The sequence below is a fragment of the Sorex fumeus genome, unplaced genomic scaffold (genome assembly GCF_029834395.1).
Source record: "Sorex fumeus unplaced genomic scaffold, SorFum_2.1 ptg000041l, whole genome shotgun sequence".
Classification (NCBI taxonomy): Eukaryota; Metazoa; Chordata; class Mammalia; order Eulipotyphla; family Soricidae; genus Sorex; species Sorex fumeus.
This window is the reverse complement of record NW_026606098.1, coordinates 10,017,550-10,041,081: the sequence shown is the minus strand read 5'-3', so window position 1 is coordinate 10,041,081 and position 23,532 is coordinate 10,017,550. Positions and strand designations below refer to the sequence as shown.

Below are 23,532 nucleotides of genomic sequence, written 5' to 3'. Positions count from 1 at the left end.
TTATCTCTCCGGACTTTCAGTTGGTCATTTTAAATCTCACCTCCATGAGGTGTAAACAGCCAGAGAGGTCATAGAAAGAGCAAAGCCTGGGGATAAACAATGCATAAAAATGGAGGGGGGAGGGGGGGCTGAAGCAATAGCACAGCGGGTAGGACATTTGCCTTGCACGTGGCTGACCCAGATTCAATTCCCAGCATCCCATATGGTCCCCCGAGCACCGCCAGGAGTGATTCCTGAGTGCAGAACCAGGAGTAACCCTGAGCATCGCTGGGTGTGACCAAAAAAGCAAAAAACAAACAAAAATGGACAGGGGACAACTTCCTCTTTGACCCCACACCTGTGCCCCGGAGAATGGCAGGCAAAGCAGCAGTTATTACTCAGCCACCTGTGACTGGAGAACGAAGAAAAAGACAAAGATCATTGAACATATCAGTGGCATAAAAAAAAGACTGGCAGGCCAGGGTGTGCCAAATAGCATGGAAACTGATAGAACCAAGGAGAAACACCTAGGCTTCATACACAGAAAATACCCACTTAAACCTCTGAGTGTGTGTGCAGAGCACATTTGGGACTTCGGGGATTTGGACTCAAAACCACATGGTTGCAAGGCAGGCATAGTACACTGCTGTGTGTACTATGTCTCCAGCCCTGCTCACACATCTTCATGGGCAGGGGAAGAAAGGGGTATCGTGCAGTAATCTGGGTTTCCTTCTGACTCTGTACCCAGGGATCACTCTTAGCCGTACTCCGGGGATACTATGTGGTGCTTCCTGGGATGAAACCCAGGTCAGCCACCGGCAGGACCCACATTCTACAAGTTGGATTCTTCCGCGCGGACGGAAGAGGCGGTGCGGCCGGCGCAGAGGTCCGAGCCGGTGGCGAGCTCGGGTGAGGTTGCGGGGTGTCATCCTCGGAGGGGGTGCGGCGTGGAGCTGTGCTTCGGGCTCTGATGCCCTAATGCCCTAACCTGTGACCCCCGACCTCCAGAGAACACAGGAGGCCAGGGATGTGCTTCTCTCGCCCCCTGGTGGACATGCCGCATACTCCCCCAAAGCACGAAGTTTTGTGGTGCCCCTAGGCAAAGAGGGAAGCGCGATCCCTGAGCTCTCCAAAACCAAACAAACAAAACGCAGAAACAAAAAGGCTGGGCTACAGAGAAACCGCGAGTTTAGTGGAGACGGGTGGGGGCGGGGCCCTGAGGGCGGGGTAGGGACCCAAAGCGGAACACTCATTGGCCACCTTCCCTTAAGCACCGCCCCAGACCTAGCGCTGGGCGCCCATTTAGCCATACTTCAATCTCATTGGCTGAACGGAAGAACTCCCTTTGGCGACTGGCTGGATTGCTCTCCAGGGGGCGGGGCCCGAGAGCGAGCCTTTAGAGGGGCGGGACTTCTATCTGTGCGCGGGGGTCGCCAGAGACACTTCGTGCTGGACGGGAGATGGAGTTTGTGCTGGTCTTGGGGCGTAAAAAGGGGCACTCGGGCCCGGACCCCGAGTCGCCGTTCTCGCCCGCTCGGCTTTCCGCAGCCCATCGGAGCAGGGCAGGAGGCGGCGGCGCTGGCGTGGCGTCATCACGGGGGCGACGGCTGGTGGGCGTGACATCATCGCTGGGCGCCGCGCCGTGACCTCTCGGCGTGCGGCGATGCTGCAGCTTGTCCGCGCCGGGGCGCGGGCCTGCCTGCGACCCCCGGGCTGCCGGGTGAGGCCGGGCACTGGGGGCGGGGTTGGAGTTCGAAGGTGGGCAGCGGCGGGAACGGCCTCTCACGCTCGCCCACGGCTTACAGGGCCTGACCGCGCGGACGGAAGAAGCGGTGCGGCCGGCGCAGAGGTCCGAGCCGGTGGCGAGCTCGGGTGAGGTTGCGGGGTGTCATCCTCGGAGGGGGTGCGGCGTGGAGCTGTGCTTCGGGCTCTGATGCCCTAACCTGTGACCCCCGACCTCCCGATCGCCCCAGGGCTGCAGGCGCCGGTGCTCCGCCAGTGCGAGTTTCCCGTCCCTGCGCACCGGCGCCCGGTGCAGGCCTGGATCGAATCTCTCCGGGGCTACGATCAGGAGCGCGTGGGCTTGGCCGAGCTGCACCCCGACGTCTTCTCCGTGGCGCCCAGGTGCGTGAGAGCGGTCAGTATGAGCTGAGGAGAATGAGAGGGACTTGAGGGATCAGGATGGGCCGGGTTGTTTGCATGGAAGAGAGCCGAGCTTCTGAGCCCCGATTCCATCACCGGCCTCAGGGAGGCGTTTTTCCCAGCCGCAGATTTGTATGAAGTTGAGAACTGAGAAGTGGCATATTGGCGGGGGTAGCACTGCACGCACTGCACTGTCCTCCCATTGTTCATCGTTTTTGCCCGAGCGGGCGCCAGTAACATCTCACAAGTTGTGAGACTTGTTGCTACTCTTTTTGGCATAGCGAATACGTCACGGGGAGTTTGCCAGGCTTTGCGGGGGGCAAGATACTCTCGGTAATTTGCCGGGCTCTCCGAGAGGGGTGGAGGAATCGAACCCGGGTTCGCCGGGTTGGCTGCGTGCAAGGCAAAAGCCCTATCCGCTGTGCTATTGCTCCAGCCCTTGGCAGGGGGTAGGGTGTTAAAAGATGTTAATCAAGCTTATAGGAACTTAGCAAAGTTGAGGGGTTTAGCTCAGTCGTAGGAAGACTGCCTTGTGTTTGTCAGGCTCTGGCACATCTATAGAACAATAAAAATTGTTGAAGGTCATTGCTGTTAATGGCTTTTGTAAGAATGAGCACTAATAAATACATCTAATATGCCCTGACATAGTCTGTTTGCGGCTTTATTTGTTTGCTTTGGGGCCACACCCAGCAGTGTTCAGGGCTTACTCCTGGGGGACTTAGGGGACTCTTTGAGGTACTGGGGATTGGACCTGGGTTGGACACATGCAAGGCCAGTGCCCTGCTGTCTGTACTGTCTGGCCCCTCTGTTTGCATTTTATTCTGTTTATTTTTGTTTGGGGGCTACACTAGCCAATGCTGAGGCATTACTCCTGGCTCTGCATTCGAATCAATCCTGGCAGTGCTTGGGGGACCCTATGGGATGGTGCTGGGGATGGAACATCCCAGGTTGGCCATGTGCTAGGCAAACACCTTACCCACTGTACTGTTTGTGTTTTATTTTATGGTGCAGGGATCAAACCCAGGGCCTCACACGTGCAAGGCGAGAGCTCTTGCTTTGCACATCTACATCAGAGCCATCGCCAGCCCTGGCTTTATGTGCCTGTCAGACCTCTTTTTTTTTTTTTTTTTTTGCTTTTTGAGTCACACCCAGTAATGCTCAGGGGTTCCTCCTGGCTCTGCACTCAGGAATCACTCCTGGTGGTGCTCGGGGAACCATATGGGATGCTGGGGATCGAATCCAGGCCTGCCGCGTGAAAGGCAAACGCCCTCCCCGCTGTGCTATCTCTCCAGCCTCCCGTCAGACCTCTTGGTTGTGGTTTGCCAGCTGGGCAGATGACCCCAGCAGCTATGTCCAGTACCCGTTACATGCAGTGCACATGTGATCTTAAGTTTGGGGGGCAGGCTGGAAAGACAGTACAGGGGCATGCATCTTTGCACCCTTTAGTCACCGGCCCCTCCTAGGGACCCCTGAGCACTGCTGGGTGTGGCCCAAAAACAAAACGAAAAGAAGCCCAGGAGATTGCTCCAAAGTCTGGAAATGTGCTCAGCTCCGGGCAGTTCCAGGGTCCACCCCTCGGAGTACATGACCCTCAAACGAAACAAAACAAAAACTAAGACTGGGACTGTAATGATTGCACAGCAGGGAGGGCGTTTGCCTTGCATACGGCCGACCCGGGTTCAATTCCCAGCATCCCATATGGTCTCCTGAGCATCACCAGGAGTGATTCCTGAGTGCAGAGCCAGGAGTGGCCCCTGTGCATCGCCGGGTGTGACCCAAAAAGCAAAAAAAAAAAAAAAAAACCTAAGACTGGTATTAAGTGGATGCCTCTTGGAGTCCAGGAAGCGCTGAGGCTCGGGCCATAGGGGTGCTCGTCAGCGGTGGGCGCAGAACAGGTGGGTTCAGACTGGCTGGGGTCAGATCAGTTCTAAGGAGAGAAAGGCCAGGCCAGGTGCTGAGGGGAGGAAGGAATCGAGGAGGCTTCTCTGGGCGGGGGTGAGGAGGAAGCAGGCGGAAGGGACTTTGTGGGCAGAGAGAACTGGCAGACGAACATGTACCCAGAGGGGAGGCGGGGATAGGGAACCAGAGGGGACCCCTGATCTTGTCTCCTGCCCAGGCTGGATGTCCTGCACCAGGTGGCCATCTGGCAGAAGAACTTCAAGAGAATTGTAAGTGCTGCCCCGTGGATGAGGGGGAAGAGGCCCCCTCCCTCGGTGCCCTTCCCCACCCACCTCTGTGTTTCGGAGCTGCAGTGACCCTAGCCCCCTGAGCCGACCCCCGCCTCCCCCTGAACCCACAGAGCTATGCGAAGACCAAGACCCGGGCAGAGGTGCGGGGCGGAGGCCGGAAGCCCTGGCAGCAGAAGGGCAGCGGGCGGGCGCGGCATGGCAGTATCCGCTCCCCCATCTGGCGAGGAGGTGAGCCGGGCCAGGGTTCCAGGGCCCAGTAGCCCTCCCTACCTGTTACAGATTCCCCAGACCCCCTTCAGCAGCAACTCCGATCTGGCTCTCACCCAGCTGTAGCAGCAATAATGCCCACGGTTCCCCCTTGTCCCCTCCCACCAGACTGATGGATTACAGTCATTGCACCTCTTCCAGGCAGCCCTCCCTCCTGCAGTCCCCTCACAGGCCCTGGCACAGCCTCCCATGTTGCCGATTCCCCTGCCCGTGTGTCTGAGTGCGGTTGGTGTGAGGGAAGGGATTCCCACCCATCTTCCCTGCCGCCTACAGAGGGTTGGCAGGGGGCAAATTCTGGGCTCCCATCGCAGTGTATCCCCCCCTCACACCTGGAGCACCCCCACAAACAGAGCACCCCCTGGCCCATCAGGGCTGCAGTTGGGCTAAACCTGGTAGTGACCCCATGGCACCAATGCACCAGGAGTTCCCGCCCAAACTTTTGTTTGGGGGCCACACCCTGCAGTGCTCAGCGGTGCTCCTGGCTCTGTGCTCAGGGATCACTCCTGGCTGGTCTCCGGCACCATATGGGAGAACCAGGGATAGAACCTGGGTGGGCAAGCACCCTCCCGGCTGTACTATGGTTCCGGCTTCCCCCTGCCCTCCTATCGCCAGGACTGAGCCTGTCTCCTGGCCGCCCCCCCTGCCCCAGCTCATTTAAGCCTCTGGGACTGATTGGGGAGTGGGGTGGGGTCAGGGGCCGCCTCCCTCCTGGACCAGCCCTGGGCTCTCTGCGGCCTGTTCCCCCGAGTGGCCGCCAGAGGGCGCGCACGGCCCCCAACCACCTCCCCACGTTTGTGCCCGCAGGGGGCGTCGCCCACGGCCCTCGGGGGCCCACCAGCTACTATTACATGCTGCCCATGAAGGTTCGCGTGCAAGGCCTCACCGTGGCGCTGACGGTCAAGCTGGCCCAGGTACCACCCCTGCCCGCGGGAGGAGCCAGTCACCTTGGCCCAGAGTCGTCATCTGGGGGGAGTTGGGGGGTGCGCAAGTGGGCGGCTGCGGGGTGCTCAGACCAGATGGTCGTGTCCCCCACCCAGGACAACCTGCACATCGTGGACTCCCTGGAGCTGCCCACAGCAGACCCCCAGTACCTGACGGAGCTGGCGCGCTACCGCCGCTGGGGGGATTCGGTGCTCCTGGTGGACTTGTGAGGGCGCCGCCGCGCAGGGGTGCAGGGGGTGGGCGAGGGCGGCGGAGCGGGAGGTGCCGCCCGGCCTGTGCGCTGCTCACCCGGCCACGGGGCCTTGCAGAGAGTATGAGGACACGCCGCAGAACATGGTGGAGGCTGCCTCGGCCCTCAAGACCTTCACGCTGGTGCCCGCAGTTGGTGAGCCCAGCCCCACGCACCCCCTATATCCAGGCTGACCCCCGCCCCCAAACCTGGAGCAGCTCTTGGGCCCCTGCCGGCAGTCCAGTCCCGCTGGCGGCCACCAGGGGGCGCCGCGGAGCCAGGAGGGGCTGGGGTTCCTCCTGCCTGCTCTGCCCTAGACCCCCTACCCCCACCCCGGTATAGGGAGGGAGGGTGAGGCAGGCCTCCCTGACCCCCGCCCCCCGCCCCACAGGCCTGAACGTGCATAGCATGCTGAAGCACCAGACGCTGGTCCTGACGCTGCCCGTGCTGGCGCACCTGGAGCAGAAGCTGCTGTGGCAGGGGTCGCGCTATACCCCACTCTACCCCTTCCGCCTGCCCTACCGCGACTTCCCCCTTGGGCCCCCAAAGGACCCTCAGGGCAGTGGCCCTTAGCCCCCTATTCTGGAGCCTGGCCTTGCTCCAGGACCCCAGGATGCGGCTTAGCACAGCCCAAGCCCGGAGGGCTCCACCCCCCCAACCGGCAACCAGTGGGGACCCTCGCCACTCTCAGACAGGTGGGGTGCACTCACTCAGGGCCCAACTCCCTGCTGTTCCCGAGAGAGTCGGCATCTGGGGCAGGGACACGGTGCCAGCCCTCCCAGGGCTGATGGGGTCCCGAGCACCCCGAGGCAGGCGGTAGGAAAGTGCGAATAAAAATGTTTTTAAGAAAAACAAAAAACGGGAGCGATAGTACAGTGGAAAGGGCGCTCGCCTTGCATGCATTTTGGACCTGGGTTTGATCCTGGACGTCCCTTAGGGTCCTCGAAGCACCACTGGATGTAGCCTCCAAACCAAAAAAATATAAACTTAACACCAAAGTATCAAGGTTGTTCAGGCATTCGGGTGGTTTAGGGGTGAGGTCACCCAAAGTCAACAGCCGGAGGACCATGTGACCAAAACTTAAATAAGGAAATTTTTTTTTTAGATGAGTTTGCTAAGGAAATGGGGGTGGGCACAAGGCCACCCCCCTGGGCTTGGAGGGAGGCACGCTAAAGACCCCAAAACGCTGTGACTAGCCCCTTTGTGAGTCACAGTGCCCCAGATTTAGAGAAAATTAAGTATAGTTTAAATCCCCTCCGTAAAGACTAGAGCCAAGTTGCTGGGGCCAGCCACGGGTGTTGGCCCCGCAAAAGTGCATTTTTGCGATAGTCTGAAGTGGCTGAGGAATTTCAGGTGAGGCCTGGCAGACCCCACCCCAGGGGCCAGACCGCCAGGCACATTCCTGAGCAGCCTCTGGGAACAGAAACTCCGTCTCCAAAGGCTTCTGGAGGAAGGGGGGGCGGGTCTGCGCTGGAGGCGCACAGGGGCAGATGGGAAGGTCAAGGGGTCCCGAGTGCCACTGTGCCACTGCGACACCAAGTGCTCCCCTGAGCACCCAGCTGGGCGAGGCTGGAAAAAGCAGGAAGGGGTAGGAAGGGCCGCCAGCCAAGGCCCCCTCCAACACTAAGTTAAATCCAGGGATTTGAAGTTGAGCTGGTCCTGGGATGCGAAACGGCTGGGGAGGCAGGACTCCTCCACTGCGGGGCGGCGTGGACTTCCTGGAGGAGAAAGCCCCCTATTGTTTTTGTAATTTTATTGAGTCACCGTGAGATAGTTGCACGCTTTCATGTTTTGGTTACAATCACACAATGATCAAACACCCATCCCTCCACCGGTGCACGTTCCCCACCACCAATATCCCCAGTATAACCCCCTTCCACCCTCCCCCTGCCTCCATGGCAGACAATATTCCCCATACTCTCTCTCTCCTTTCGGGCATTATGGTTTGCAGTACAGACACTGAGAGGTCATCATATTTGGTCCATTATCTACTTTCTGCACACATCTCCCATCCCGACCGCTTCCTCCAGCCATCATTTCCTTAGTGACCCCTTCTCTATTCCAGCTGCCTTCTCCCCTCTGCTCATGACGCAGGCTTCCAGCTCCAGGGAAGCCCCTGTTTCATCTTGGGCAAGTTGGGAGATTTTCAGAAAACGAGCATTAAACAAAGAGACCATCGATGACCGCTTCTGTTCTGCTGTGTGAACCGAAGCCAAACTGACCTTTGCCTCTGGCGAAGCCTCTCGTTGGCCCCACAGGGACACTGAGTCCCAAAGGATGTGTTCACTGTTGTCCTGACAGCAGACCCTCTAGATACTGTAGCTGGGAGTTAAGCAGCTGCTGTCCCCATGGGCAGCCCCCAGTCCTCACCCCAAACACACGGAAACACCTGCCACGGGGGTTTTAAAAGTGGGTCAAGACCAGAGACAGCCCAGTGGTGAGAGGCCTGTTTGCCCGCGGCTGCTTGGGTGTGACCCCCAGTGTCCCAGATAGTTCCCATATAACCACCCCAGACGGTCATCCCATTCAGTCATCCATGTCACTACAACCACCAGGATTGATCCCAGAGTGCAGAGCCATGAGGAAGCCTCTGACCATCGCCGGATGAGGTCTAAAAACAACACAGGGAAAGAGCAAAAAAAAAAGGGGGTCTACACCTGGGCAGTTCCTCCATCCTGGAGTCCCCGGGCTGACAGAGGACGTGGTCAGGGAGCCCAGGATTCATGGGTGGCTGGAGGTCTGGCTTAATCCTGGTCTCCCACGTCCCACACCTCCCCAGGTCTCGACCTCAGCGCCCCTGGCAAGATCCCATGCCCTCCCCACCCTAAAAACAGGGAGAAGGAGAAGAAGGTCCAGCAGGCCTGGGCTGGGGCCCCCTGTGCTGAGGACCGGCAGCGGGGGGACTCGGCAAACACAGCTGAGCCTCAGGCCCGTCTAGATGCCCCAACACAGCAAGGGAGGCCCAGGAAAGAAGGTTGCCCAGGGGCTGGAGTGATAGCACAGCAGGTAGTGTGTTTGCCTTGCACGTGGCCCGACCCAGGTTCGATTCCCAGCATCCCATATGGTCCCCCAAGCACGGCCAGGAGTAATTCCTGAATGCATGAGCCAGGAGTAACCCCTGTGCATCGCTGGGTGTGACCCAAAAAGCAAAAAAATAAAAAAGATTGTCCAGCATCCCCAGAAACGGCCAGCAAATCCACCAGGGCTGCCACTTAACATTCCCCTCCGGATAAAGGCACCAGCCACAGGGTCCCCTGAAGGGGACAAAGAGGAGGATTGTGGGGGGGGAGGCAGAGGCAGAAAAAGGGAGACGGAGATGGGGAGGAAAGGAGGGAGGAGAGGGAGAGGGGAAAGAGGGAAGGCTGAAGGGGAGGAGGAAGAGAGGGAGCCGGAGGGGCAGGGGCCATGGGACCCCAGGAATGGGCCCTGTGGGCATCTGGCTGTTCCTCAAAACCTTGTCCCCATGGGGCTGGAGCGATTGCGCAGCGGGGAAGGCGTTTGCCTTGCATGCGGCCAACCCGGGTTCGACTCCCAGCATCCCATATGGTCCCCCAAGCATGGCCAGGGGTAATTCCTGAGTGCAGAGCCAGGAGGAACCCCTGAGCATCGCTGGGTGTGACCCAAGTTAAAAAAAAAAAAAGCCTTGTCCTCAGCTGCAGGGAGGAACAACCCTGAGCCAGCCCAGAGGCAGAATCACAGTGACATGGGCCCCAGGAAGGGGACACAGAGAGTCCCACCGAGTGTCCAGCAGGGCCGGCAGCTGAGCCTTAGCTCGCCCTACGGTGTGGGCTAGACCGGCTCCATCCCTAATGCCACAAGGTCCCTCCCCCCATAACGGCCGAACCCCAAGCCAGCACAAAGCTGAGAGTCCCCCTGGAACCTGCTTTTGTTTCCCAAAAGGAAACCAGCCAGGCTAGAGCCACAGTATAGCGGGGAGGGCGCTTGCCTTGCACACAGCTGACCTGGGTTCGATCCCTGGCACTGCTAAGGGCTGTCCCCAAGCCCTGCCCGGAGTGATCCCTGAGCACAGAGGCAGGAATCAGCCGTGAGTCCCCCCAAAGTTGTCCCAACACTGCCACCTCCCAGGCTAGAGATACAGGTTCGGCAGCCTGCGTGCTCAGGGGCGTGGAGTGAGGCTGGCACATGAGACCCCCAGCACCACCTGCCCCCCCAATCAAGGCCGCTGTTCCTACGAAGGGCCCCTGGTAACTTGGGATGCAGGCCTGGAGGCTCTTGATCCTGCCGAGGACCCCCAAGATGGCTGCAGACCCCTCCCTACCCCCTCAAATGTCTGACCCACCACCTTAGTAAGGAGTGTGCCTGTTCATTGTGGCCGGGGCGAGTTGTGCCAGCCAGCAGCGGGCTCCTGGCAGTGCTGCCGAGACTCCCTGGCACCCTCGAGGAAACTGTACCCTTCCTGGCAGCAGAGTGAAACATCTGCTTCCGCTTCCCTTAAGAAAACTTTAGCGTGGGAATCCAACCTGCCGGCCACCACATCTCAGGAAACGGCCCTTTACTGGAGCAGGGGCGATGCTCAGGGCTCACTCCTGTGCTCAGGAATCTCTCTTGGCAGTGCTCCAGGGACCCTATGGGGTGCCAGGAATCAAACCCCCAGGTCTGCCGTATGCAAGGCAAACGCCCTCCCCGCTGTCCTATGGTCCTGGTCCTGGAAACAAAATGGCCCTTGAGGAGCTGGAGCGATAGCACAGCGGGTAGGGCATTTGCCTTGCGTGCGCCGACCCAGGTTCAATTCCCAGCATCCCATATGGTCCCCTGAGCATCTTCAGGAGTAATTTCTGAGTGCAGAGCCAGGAGTAACCCCTGTGACTCAAAAAGAAAAAAAAAATGGCCCTTGATCCTCTCAGGGGCTCAGACCCTGAAAAAAAGCATCATCTTGACTCCAGCTCGTCTCAGCACCGAAGCCAACAGACACACACACACACACACACACACACACACACAAGTGGGGTTCTTCCGGGCTCCAACAGGCCTCAGCTGGGCACCCCCTTCCCCTGAAGATAGTGCCTGCAGCTGCCCCAGACACCCTCAGAACCTGCCATGGGCTCTGTGGGAAGAAGCACCTGCTCTTTCAGCGTGAGACTCCGAGTTTGATCCCTTTGCCTCCCACAGACCCTGCAGTGCTCCCGCTGCCTGGGAGTCCTGGAGGAACACCAGGAAGAGCACGGCTAGGGGTGTGTGTGTGTGTGTGTTTGTGTGTGTGTGTGCGTGTGTGTGTGTAGGGAACCCACGCAGGGCCAGGATGGTAACTCAGAAGGCCTTAGCACCTGCTGGAGCACGGGGGGCTGGAGCGATCATGCAGCGGCGAGGGCTGTAGTTTGCAGGCACCCAACCTGGGTTTGATCCCGGGCATCCTGCAGGGTCCCCAAGCACTGCCGGGAGGAATCCCCTTGAGTGTAGCGCCAGGAGTGAGTAAGCCCTGTGCACCTCCTGCCCCCCTAAAAAGAACATGTCACATACACACTGTTGCCAGGTGAGCACCACTATGCAAATCCCAGCCCCGGCGTGCGAACACCGTGGCTGAGTATCTGAGTGTGCAAACACTGCAACCAGATATTCCATCCCAAGGGTGCAGGGGCAGTGCGCTAACCAAACATGCAAGCTTGTCTCCAAGCATGGGGCCCAGAAGGCTGCACCTACTCCTCCTGCCTCCTTCTGCTCCAGGGTTCCTATCTACCTCAGGACCTTTGCACATTCACCTCGTTGGTTCTCTGTAGAATCCCTCCCTGGTAAGTCTCGGCTCCTGTCACACCGCTCTGTTAACGGATCAAAGTTCTCTCAGATCCACCCAGGAGGTTTTCTTTATTTTTAATTTATTTTGAGGCCACACTCTGTACCATGAGGAGGGACTGAATCAAATCCAGTCAAGCCAGTGGAAGCGGCCCAAAAGGTTCTCGAAAAGTTCATCAGGGATCTTAGCAATAGACTACCGGGAGAGCGTTTGCCCTGCAGGGGGCCAAGCCGTGCTGCATGCCCCTGGGATACGGTCCCCGGTCCCCGAGGCTGCCAGGAGTGATTCCTGAGGCAGAGCCAGGAATCAGCCCTGGGCACAGCTGGGCGTGGGCCAGAGAGAAAACCAACCCGAAAAGCTCATTCGCGTTCGCACTGCCCACGTCCTTCCCGACTGGGGTTTTCTCCAGGGAGCGGGCAGAAGTCCTGCGACTATTTCGCAGGACTATTTCCTGCTCCTCTGTCGCCCCCGCCCAGAAAATGGTCGGCTGGCTGAAAGGATTCCCTTTCCGCGCGCAGACGGACAGACGGACGCGCACGTTAGCCGCGCGCCGGGTGGGAGACCCGGCCTGGCCGCGCGGAGGCGCTGGCGCCGCGCGCACGGGGAGCGCGGGGACTGGCCGCCCCGCCAGACCGAGGCCGAAACAGCATCCGCCAGCGCTGGACTTTCCCTGCGCCACCCCGGCGCCGCGCCCTCGCGGGTGCCCACGCCACGCGGAGCCCCTCGGAACCCCGCACACCACCCAGAAAGACGCCCCTGGAAATTCCTGAGCAACGGCCTGGGAGGTGGAGGGCGCGATCGGGGGCGACGAGAGACGGGCGCGCGGAGAGGCCGGCACGTCCCCCGCAGTCCCCGCCTTCGCCTTCTGCTGCGTGACCCCGTGGCCCCTAGGAGCTCTCCACGGCAACGCGCCGCGCGCCCCACAACAGGAAGCCTTTGTCCCCAAGAAACGGACATCGGGTGTCCTGGGCGTGACCTGGGGGCCGTCCGGGAGCGCCCCGCGCGCTCTCCATCCAGGCGCCCCGGGTTCCGTTCTTGGTACCCGCTTATCCGAGCCCCACCTGGGGGCCCGGTGCTGCCTCAGGTTACCTGCTCAAAGCAAGGGTTCGAACACCACTGGCTTCTGTTGCCCTCCACCCCGACCCGCCCACACACGCCGTCCCGGGCCGCTGACTCAGTTTCCCCCAGGGCTCTTAGGAACCGAAGCTAAGGGGCCGGGCGCGTCGGGGTCACGCGGTAGGTTGGGGGGGCTTCCTTCCTTGTTCTCTGGGAAGCAAAACCGGCCCGGCCTCGGCCGAAAAGGGGAAGCGAGGCCTGGGACTGGGAGAAGGGGGCGCCCATCGAGGCGCGGGGGATGCTCTCCGCACGCGCATCCACGCCCCGCGGACTCCCGGGGTGGTCCGGGCCTGCTCCGCCCACTCCAGCCGGCGTCTCGGGGTCAGCTGCACGGGGACCTGCCCCCTTGGGGGAGGGGCGCCCTCTGTGGAGGGGCCACTGGGGGTGGGGCCACCGCGAAGCTAATCCGGGTTTGCCAGTTTCTAAGACGGGGGGGGGGGGGGGGGTGTAGCTGGCGGGACTCGGGGACGCGGCGTCTCCGGCCCGGGCACCGCCCCCGGGTTGCCACGGGCCACTGGGCCACCGCGCGCTCCTTTTGTCCGCCGGGAAATTCCGGCGCTCGCGTTGCCCAAGCGGGGGACCACCGGGCCGGGCGTGCTCCCCCCGTCCGGAAATGCCGGGCCTTCGACCCGGAGGGGAAGGACCCAGATTTCCCGGAAGGCAGCGCCTCCCCTTGGCCCCAGCCGGGCGCTATAAGACGCCCCACGCGCTGGGTCGCGGCCCCAGTCTGCGCCGCGCAGGGGTCCCCGCTCGCCCGCACCTCGCCATGAGCCCCCGCGCCCCCCGCTCCTCGCTGCCCGCGCTCCTGGCGCTGCTCGCGGCTCTGCTGCCAGGTGAGTCGGGGGAGGCGCCCGCGCCTGCGGGCTGGCTCGGGGCTCGGGGCCGCGCACCCCCCGGGTCCCCGACCGCGCCCCGCCCGCCGCTGCTGGGAAGGGTCTTGGGGCGGCTGGTTCGGAAAAGTGGGGTGAAGAGCCATCGACTGAAAGTGGGGCTCCGAGCGGGCTCAGTCTGGGGGGGTTCTTGGAACCGTAAAATGGCTTAGATGGAGATTGGGGTACACGCACGGTTTTGGGGGGTGCGGGGGTTATGCACCCCAGGAGGTGAAGGAATCTGGCGCCGGGCCCAGCTGCAGCCCCTTCCTGCCCTACACACACACACACACACACACACACACACACACACTCACACTCACACACACACTCTTTTTCCCAACACACACATAGACACACACACTTTCTTCACACACACTCTTCACAAACATTCTTCTCACACACACATACACACACACAATTACTTTCTTCTTCCCAGCCCTTGAGGAAGTTCTGATCCTTCTAATCCAGGGGAATTCCAGCCTCACTGACCCAGGGGGCCGGGAGCTGTCTGCAGTGCCCAACCCCCTACCCCACCATCTCTTACCTGGAAGGAGGGGAAGCGGGGGAGGGCTGCCCTGAGTGCCCAGAAGTGGGGTGTGGTGCCCCTCACTCCCCCCTGGGGTTGGCACCTTCTAGAGAAGCTTTTCTCCTCCTCCTGGGGGTTGAGTCACCCTTGGAGAATCCACACTGGGGTGGGGTTGGGGGGGTGGGAGTGAGACAGTGATTGGGGAGGGCGCTTGTCTTGCGCACAGCTGGCTGATGTGGATTTGATCCCCGACACCTCAGAGTCCCGTGTCCCGCTCGCCCTGCCAAGAGCTATGATCCCTGAGCACAGGGCCCGAAGAAGCGGTGTGGCTACCCCCCACGTACTCTCTCCCCCCCACTCTCTTCAAAGGTGGGTGGCCTGTGGTGTAGCCAGGGAACCAAGACTTCTAACACTTCCTCCCCACACAGCCCTGCTTTACCTCCAGCCCCTCCTCCCCTGGGCTTTAGAGCCATTTAGGGGGCCTTAGTCACCAATTTCACAGATGAGAAAGTGGAGGGCTCTCCCCTGGCAGGATCTTCTGTGACTCCCCAAGGTGCCCAGGGGGAAGGTTTTGCCTTTGGCCAGGTCAACACTGTCTGCGGGTTTTTGTTTTGTTTTGTTTTATTTTGTTTTTGGGGAGGGGGGAAGGCACCCAGCAGTGCTCAGGGCTTACTCCTGTCTCTGTGCCCTGCCCACTGTCCTACCGCTGAGGCCCTGCCCGCACTAGCCGGGCTGCCTGGGGACCTTTGCACTCACTCCGGGGTCATTAGGTTTCTGTTTTTTGATCTGAGTCACATCCGGGTGTACAGGGGTGGAACTGGGGGTGGAAGAGTTGTGGGGGTGAGAGGGTAGGGGGGGACTCGTCTCCCCAGACCTCAGCGCACTCCTTAGGGTTATGTTTGTCTGGGGGGGTCACACCTAGGGCTGACTCCTGGCGGGGCTCGGGGGACCCTATGGGATGCCGGGGATCGAGCCCAGGTCAGCGGCCTGCACGGCCAGCACCCTCCCCACTGTCCTATCACTCTGGCTCCTCCTTATCCCCACCTTGTCACCCGTGCTGTGCCTGTGTGTCCCCCTCCCCCCCCCACAGCCCCCTTTGTTTTCATCGATGTTCTTCCTGACATCCTTTTTTTTTTTTGGTGGGGGGGGGGTCACACCCAGCAATGCTCGGGGTTACTCCTGGCTCTGCACTCAGGAGTCACTCCTGGCGGAGCTTGGGGGACTCTATGGGATGCCGGGGATCGAACCCAGGTCCACACCAAGCAGGGCAAATGTCCTCCCCGCTGTACTAGCACTCCAGCCCCAGACACCCGTTCTTTATTATCCTCTTGGCTCTCATCGTTTTTCTTTTCTTTTGGTTTTGGTCACTGGGCAGTGCTCAAGGTTGCCTCCTGGCTCTGCACTTAGGAATCGCTCCTGGCAGGGCTTGGGGGCACCCTATGGGCTGCTGGGGATCAAACTCCAGTAGTCCACGTGTGCAAGCAAATGCCCTTCCTTCTGTCCTATTGCTCTGGACCGACCCACATAATTTTTCTGAGGTTTGGGGCAAAGATGAGAGAGTGTATGTGGATTTGAGGCTGGTGCCCTCTCCACTGAACTATAGCCCTGGTCCCATGGATCCTTTTTTGGGGGCGGGCTGGTTGGGCCACACCCGGCGATGCTCAGGGGTGACTCCTGACTCTGCACTCAGGAATTACCCCTGGTGGTGCTCGGGGGACCATATGGGATGCTGGGAATCGAACCCGGGTTGGCCGCGTGCAAGGCAAACGCCCTACCCGCTGTGCTATCACTCCAGCCCCCAGATCCTTGTATTTACACGTGGACGAGGCTGAAAACTTCCAACAAAGAAGCACCCCCCCCCCCCCCCCACACACACCACAGCCAGCCAGGGCGGGGCCCAAGAGGGGATCTGAGTGACGTCTGTCCCTGCTGTTTCCTTCCAGGCCCTGGAGGTGCCACGCTGACCGTGTTCCCCCAGGAGGCCACGATCCTGAGGGGCAGCAGCCTGGAGGTGAACTGCAGCGACTCCTGCTCCTCGCTGGGCCTGGAGACGCCGCTGAGCAAGCAGGAGGTGGCCCACGGCGCCACGTGGAAGACGTTTCTGCTGAGTGACGTGCAGGAGGACAGCGGGCCCATATGCTTCTCCAACTGCGGCAAACAGGACTCGCAACGCGTGTCCATCACTGTGTACTGTGAGTGTCCGAGCACTCTGGGCGGGGGGAGGGTGTCCCCAGCAGGTTGGACAGCCAAGGAGAGACTCACTTCGGATGTGGGGGTTGCAGGGGTGTCCTTGGGAACCCCCCCACCCCTAGATCGCTCCTGTGATGGAACTTGAGGAACTGCCAAGTGTTTTGCTTGTTTTGTTTGGGGGCCACACCCAGCGATGCTCAGGGCTGACTCCTGGCTCTGCACTCAGGAATTACTCCTGGCTGTGCTCAGGGGACCATATGGGATGCTGGGAATCGAACCCGGGTCTGCCGCGTGCGAGGCAAACGCCCTACCCGCTGTGCTATTACTCCAGCCCCCAGATCCTCTTATTTACTACACGTGGACAAAGCTGAAAACTCTTTCCCATCAAAGTAGCAGGCCTGGAAGCCACTCAAAGGGCATCTGCCGGGCATATACTAGTCTCTGGATTCAGTCCACAGTACCCCATGGCATCCAGACTGCTGCCTGGGCAGCCCCAGCGGTCCCCAGCATGGCTCAATTCAGGCTCTGAACCAGGAGGCTGGAGTCATAGGACAGTGGGAAAGGTGTTTGCCTTGCATGCGGCCCACCCTCCTCAATCCCCAGCACCCCATAGGGTCCCCCAGGCCTGCCAGGAGTGATTTCTGAGCGCAGAGCCAGCAGTCAGCCCTGAGCGTCGCCTGTGTAGCCCCAAAGCAAAAGGCAGTGCAAGGACTTTGGGGGGTGCAAGGGGCCACCAGGCAGGGCTGGGACTTTGCTCTCCTGGCCGAGTGGACCCGATAGCAGCTGAGGGCCCCAGGGCGCAGGCCCTGTGTTCAATTCCTGGCACCTCTGGGCACAAGAGTGAGGTGTGGCTTGCCTTACCACTAATTGGCCCCTGACCTTTGCTCCCACATCCCATCACCCCAGTGCTGAATTTCGGGTTCCTGAACCCCGAGAGTGCGGGCGGAAGAGCCCTTGGCTTTGCAGCAGCTGTTCTGGTTGGCACTGCCATGTGTCACTGCTGAGCACAGCCCTGCAAAGGGCTGTCCGTGGGCTTCCTGCTGGGACCATGCCCACGAGCCTGTGGGCCAGGACGGGTCCTGCTTCCCCCCTAAGTCTGGCCTGGTGTGAGTTCCATCTGGGCCTGCACGTCCTTCAAAGCCCAACAAAGGGCTCCCCTCTGTGCAGGCAAAATTTGGCTGGCCCCAATCAGGGAGGGCGCCAGCCTGGCATGAGGTCAACCCAGGTGCCATCCCCAGCATTCCAGAGGGTCCCCTGAGCACCACTGGGAGAGACTTCTGAGTGCAGAGCCAGGAGTCAGCCCTGAGCACTGCTGGGTATGGCTTCATTTTCACAAGGGGGGGATGGGGTTTGCAGGTTCAGGTCTGTGAGCCTGCTGGACTTTTATCTCCAGTCCTTCTGCTCCACACTTACTTTCTCTTTCTGTTTCTGTTCTCTATTTTCTTGAGCCACATCCCAGTTTTCTGGGCACTACTGGGGGTGCTCAGAGGAACTTATGGGTTGCTGAGATCACCCTCATGCTTGAGCAAGGCAAGTGCCTTAACCCTGGACTGTCTCTCTAGGTCTCCCCCCTCTCTTTTTAGCATGTGTGTGTGTGTGTGTGTGTGTGTGTGTGTGTATTTGGGACAGTGCCCAGGACTGCTCAGGACTCTGCACTTAGGAGCCTGATCTGAGCTCTTTTTTTTTTTCTTTTTGGGTCACACCCGGCGATGCACAGGGGTTCCTCCTGGCTCTGCACTCAGGAATTACTCCTGGCGGTGCTCAGGGGACCATATGGGATACTGAGAATCGAACCCGGGTTGGCCGCATGCAAGGCAAATGCCCTACCCAATGTGCTATCGCTCCAGCCCCTTGACCTGAGCTCTTGGTGGGACTTGGGGGTACCATATATAGTGGCGGCTACACCTGCTGTACTATCTCTCTGGCCCCTACACACACACACACACACACACACACACACACACACACACACACACACACTTTTTCTGGTTTTGTTTTCTTTCTTTTTGTTTCGGGGCCATGCCCAGTGGTGCTTGAGGCTTACTCCTGGCTTTGCACTCAGGGATTACTCCTGACAGAGCTTAGGGGACCATATGAGGTGCCAGACGGTGAACCCAGGTTGGCTACATGCAAGACAGTGCCCTCCCCTCTATCCTTTCCTCTAGCTCCCCACCCCCCCCCTTTTTTTTTTTTTGCATTTTGGGTCACACCCGGCGACGCTCAGAGGTTACTCCTGGCTCTGCACTCAGGAATTACTCCTGGCGGTGCTCGGGGGACCATATGGGATGCTGGAAATCGAACCCGGGTTGGCCGCGTGCAAGGCAAACGCCCTACCCGCTGTGCTATTGCTCCAGCCCCCCCTTTTTTAAAATTTTTTAAATTTTTATTTATTTATTTATTTTTTGCTTTTTGGGTCACACCCAGCCATGCTCAGGGGTCACTCCTGGCTCTACACTCAGGAATTACTCCTGGCAATGCTTGGGGACCATATGGGATGCCGGGGATTGAACCCGGGTTGGCCGCATGCAAGGCAAACGCCCTACCCGCTGTGTTATCACTCTGACCCCCCCTTTTTTTTTTAATGTCTTTTCACGCCACACCTGGTGGTGCTCAGGCCTTACTGGCTCTGCACTCAGGGATCACTCCTGGCAGTGCTCAGGGGGACCTGCAGGGTGCTGGGCCCGAACCCGGGTCAGTCACAGGCAAGGCAAGTGCCCTACCCACTGTGCTATCAATATAGCCCCCGCCCCCTTTAACAGCATTTCCGAGGGACATTTCAGGGTCTTCCAGAGGCGAGATAGAGGACAGTTCACAGGGACCCTGGGTGGGGTACTGTACCTCCGGGGCTCTGTTATATTCTCCTGGACTCCAGGCGAATTTGGGGGTGGGGTGAGGCGGGTTTAGGGTTATACCCTGCAGTGATTAGGGGCTGTTCTTGGCTCTATGCTCAGGAAGGACCCCTAGGGGTGTCTCTGCAGGGCCAGGGATTGAACTAATGTCAGCCTTGTGTTATCTCCCTCAGGTTAGCTGCAGTTTGGGCTAGCTGCAGAATAAGATCTCAGCCTGGGAAACCCCAGCCCTCAGGGGAGGTTCACGGTGGTTTGTGCCTTCAAGCTCTTCTTTACAGGGCATCACCCAGAACATTCTGGAACTTCTTTTCCTTAGGGGCAGGCGCCTGGAGGGCCAGGGACTGTAGAGAGACCACAGCGGGTAGGGTACTTGTCTTGCACACGTCTTCCCTGGGGTTCTATCTGCAGAACCACATATGGTTCCTGAGCAGAACTAGAAGCAAGCCCTGAGCATCACCGGAAGTGGCCCCCAAACAAAACAAATCTCTAATGGAACAGACAAGTTAAATTTACTGTGCTTACTTAAAGGGACACGAGGAGGGGTGTTTGGGTCAGACTGTGGTGCTCCAGAATCACTCCTGGAGGTCCTCGGGCGCACCCTGTGGGGTGCGGGGATCAAACTGGGACTGACCGCACGCAAGGCAAGCACCCTACTCGTTGTGCTATCACTCTGGCTCCTAGGCTGAAGTTCTTAGTCCTGGTCTCTAATTTAGGAATTTTTGGGAATGGGACAGGAGGGAGGGTGGAGGTGGCTGGCGTAGTAGCGTCCCTTGCTGGCGGGGCCAAGCAGCTCACCCGACACTCTCCTGGGTTTCTCCCGGCTTTCAGGGTTCCCAGAGACTGTCACCCTGGCATCGCTACCCTCCTGGCAGCCCGTGGGCCAAAACTTCACTCTGAGATGCGAGGTAGCGGGAGGGGCGCCCCGGTCCAACCTCACAGCGGTGCTGCTCCGCGGGGATGAGGAGCTGAGCCGGCAGCCTGTGCCAGGGGTTCCCGCTGACGTGGTGGAGGTCACGGCCACGGTGCAGGCGCGCCGCGAGGACCACGGCGCCAATTTCTCGTGCCGCACGGAACTGGACCTGCGCCCCGTAGGGCTGGGACTGTTCGAGAACAGCTCAGTCCCCAGGCAGCTGCAAACCTTCGGTGAGACACTGGGAATCCCTTCCAGGGTAACTGGGGACCTAAGATGCAAAGGCGTCTGGGAAGAGCATGTTTGGGGCTCTGGGGTGGGGTATCCTGGCTGTAGGATCCTATAAGGCTGTGACAAGGAGTTAGGGTTACATGAGTCATGGAATGGCAGGGCGCTAAGGAAGAGGATACTGCGTGTGGGAATGAAAATGCCCCAGGCAGGGTCGGAGTGATAGTACAGCCGGCAGGACATTTGAACAAGTTGGATCCCGGGAATCCCACAGGGTCCTCCACTCCCCCACCACTGCCAGGGGTAGTTCCTGAGCCAGGAGTAAAGCCTGAGCATCGCAGGGTGTGTCCCCCAAAAAGCAAAGAAGAAAGGAAAGAAGAAAATGCCCCAGAAATGGCATTTAGGGTTTCCACTCTCACACACCCACCCTTCTCTTGCCAGTCCTGCCCGAGACCCTCCCGAGCCTTGAAGCTCCCACGCTCGTGGAAGTGGGCACGGAGTGGCGAGTAGCCTGCACCCTGGACGGGCTGTTCCCAGTGTCGGAGGCTGGGGTGGAACTGGTGCTGGGCGATGTCCAGTTGCCTACCATGACCACGTACCACGAAGACTTTATCTCGGCGCGGGCCCTAGTAGAGGCAGCCGAGGAGGGGGAGCAGCAGCTGAAATGTACACTGACGCTGGGCACAGAGGTGCGGCAGCACTCCAAGACCTTGAGGTTCTACAGTAAGTACCATGGGGCGTGGCCAGGGCAAGGGGCGTGGCCAACCGGGCGTGGCTCATTTTTGCTCCGCCCCCTAGGTTTCCGGACTCCCAACCTGACCCTGAACCCGCCAGAGGTCACCGAAGGGACCTCGGTGACCGTGGAGTGCGAGGCCCAGCCCGGAACACTGGTGACGCTGAACGGCGTCTCATATGGCAACCGGAGTGCCCAACGCACGTTCAACGCCAGCGCAGAGGACCACGGGCGGGCCTTCTCCTGTTCTGCCCAGCTGGAGGTCGCTGGGCAGTGGCTACAGAAGAACCAGACGCGGAGGCTGAACGTCCTGTGTGAGTGGCCTCAGGCCGCGCGGCCTCACCGCCCTCCAGTCCCCCCAGCCCTTTTGATTCCTGCATCTCTCGATGGGGCGGGGTGTGACAGGTCCGCAGCGGGCCCCTCATTTCTCGCTCTCCCTCCAGACGGCCCCTTTCTGGACCCCAGCGATTGCCCACGGAACTGGACCTTGGACGAAGGTTCCCATCAGACCCTGAGGTGCCAGCCCCGGGGGAACCCGAACCCCCAGCTGGAGTGTCTCCGGAAGGAAGACAAGTCTCCGCTGCCCATTGGGGACCTCAGGCCTGTCAAGGAGGACATCCAAGGCACCTACGTATGCCGAGCCAGCAGCTCCCAGGGCATGATCACCACGGAAGTGGTCCTGACTGTGATCTGTGAGTGGCAGCACCTTGGGGGTGGGATCAGGGGTGGGCATCATACAGGGGAGGGGCTAATTGGAATATTAGTGGGGTGGGGCCAAGGTGGGCGGGATGCTGCTTGGGGCTGGACTAAGGCCAGGTCCGGCCGGCTCCACCCTCACCCTCTGCCCCTTTGTCCTTGTAGCGAAACCTAGGAATCACGTACCCATCATCATCACCTTGACAGTGCTGGCATTCCTGGCCACTGTGGCCACAATAGCATACTGGGTTAACCGGCAGCGGAAGATCAGGGAATACAAGCTCCAGAAGGCCCAGAACGGGGCAGCCTTGAAGCAGAAATTGGCGGCCACACCCCCCTGAGCCCGCCCAGGGACGGCTGCCCGCTTAGCCCCCACCACGGTGGCCCGGAACTGAAATGAACAGTAGAGGACAGACACAGATACAACCCCTTCCCTAAGATCTCCGGGGACAGGAGAGAGACCTTCGTGGAAACGCAGACAACACCTGGGACCACAGAAAGGACCCCTAGACTTCACACCCACTGCCACCCCAGGATTGGGCCAAGAGAAGGGGACAGGACTTAGGGGTGACCAAATCACACCTGGCCAGTGACACATCGGGGAGCCATATGCCTCCAATAATGGGGACTCCCCTGGCAGGCAAGCGAGTAGATTGCGACCCATTCCTCTTACGTGTGCCCGGGTCCTTCGGGTTTAAGGAAATGGCTCCAGGCCAGTCCAGGCAGTACCAAAATACAAATTCCTGTCCTTCGTCTTGACTGATGCCTGCTGTTCCCTCTCTCTGACTCCCGATGACATATTTATTCGTTTGTTCTTTTCCTAGCTATTTATTGTCTTTGGTATGGGCTAGCACAGTCAACAGGAGGAACTTAGCTTCCTTCCCCTGGTCTAATCTCATTCTGGGTTGTCAGGCACAGTGGTCCAGGCTGTGCACCGCACAAGGTGACAGGCCCAAAGATGGTGGGGCTGGAATTCCCATGGTTGGCCCAGCTGCTACGCTTCAGGAGCTGAGCCATGGTGACATGGTTGAGCTGGTGACATCTGGAGATGAACTGCTGGGCTCTAATTCTCCCCCAGACCCCCAGGACACCAGCGCACCACCCAGATACATCTCTGCTAGTGTTCTGATTTTTTAAAAAATCCATTTCAATTTTTGGTTTTTGGGCCACACCTGGAGGTGCTCAGAGCTGACTCCTCCTGGCTCTGTGCTCGGGATCACCCCTGGCGGGCTAGGGGGACCCTGCAGGGTACCTGAGCTAGAACCTGGGTTGCCTGCTTTGAAGGTGACCAATCAGGCCTTCTGCATATGCTCTTGATGACAGTCGGGGCAGGATTTTCCTCTCTGCTTTTTTTTTTTTTTGGCTTCGGGGCCATACCTGGCAGTACTCCGAGGGGCTGCTTATGGCTCTACTTGGACCCTATGCCAAGGATTGGACCCCGTTCTGCCACCACACAGTATGTGAGCCTTTATCCCTGTCCACTCCCGGGGCCACCAAGCTGCAGAGTCTCAGGAAAGGGTCCCCAGTCCCTGCCTTGACCCACAGACGGGCGGACGGACTTACACCTCCTGGAATCACACCAGAATACTCAGGCTGTTCCCTAATGCTGGCATGATGAAGGCCCCGCGGAAGGGGAGGAAGAGAGTCTGGAGAGGTCCGCCCTGCGCCGGAAACCTCGCCTTTGTGCGCCTGCACCCCCGCCCTGGCGCGCTTTGGAAGCGCCTGTGGCCCCAGCTGCAACCCTTCTGCCCCCCACTTCCTCTCACAAACAGAGGCTGCTGGCCAAGGCCAGCCCCGAGGCTTGAGCCAAAATCCCGAGCTGGTGAGCAGCTTTTTCGTGAAAATTAAAACTTTCTACAAAGACTCGCGATGGCCGTTGTTCTTCCAGGGGTCTGGACCCTCCCGCAGCGAGGTG

The 23,532-nt window shown here is 59.7% G+C and overlaps 2 protein-coding genes across 2 annotated transcripts; both read left to right on the top strand.

Moving 5' to 3' along the window:
* The first annotated feature begins 1,576 nt into the window (after nt 1–1,576).
* MRPL4 (mitochondrial ribosomal protein L4) lies at nt 1,577–6,594 on the top strand. Its single transcript, XM_056119905.1, has 9 exons — nt 1,577–1,699; nt 1,785–1,851; nt 1,953–2,103; nt 4,238–4,289; nt 4,421–4,538; nt 5,382–5,488; nt 5,615–5,724; nt 5,828–5,904; nt 6,140–6,594. The coding sequence occupies exons 1-9, from the start codon at nt 1,643–1,645 to the stop codon at nt 6,319–6,321; spliced, it is 921 nt and encodes a 306-aa protein (XP_055975880.1). The 5' UTR covers nt 1,577–1,642; the 3' UTR covers nt 6,322–6,594.
* Nucleotides 6,595–13,136: 6,542 nt separating this feature from the next.
* ICAM1 (intercellular adhesion molecule 1) lies at nt 13,137–23,481 on the top strand. The gene is made up of 7 exons (XM_056119886.1): nt 13,137–13,446; nt 15,955–16,203; nt 19,879–20,193; nt 20,630–20,911; nt 20,987–21,235; nt 21,365–21,613; nt 21,783–23,481. Exons 1-7 carry the CDS (start codon nt 13,227–13,229, stop codon nt 21,956–21,958), a joined length of 1,740 nt encoding a protein of 579 aa, XP_055975861.1. The 5' UTR covers nt 13,137–13,226; the 3' UTR covers nt 21,959–23,481.
* Nucleotides 23,482–23,532: the final 51 nt, after the last annotated feature.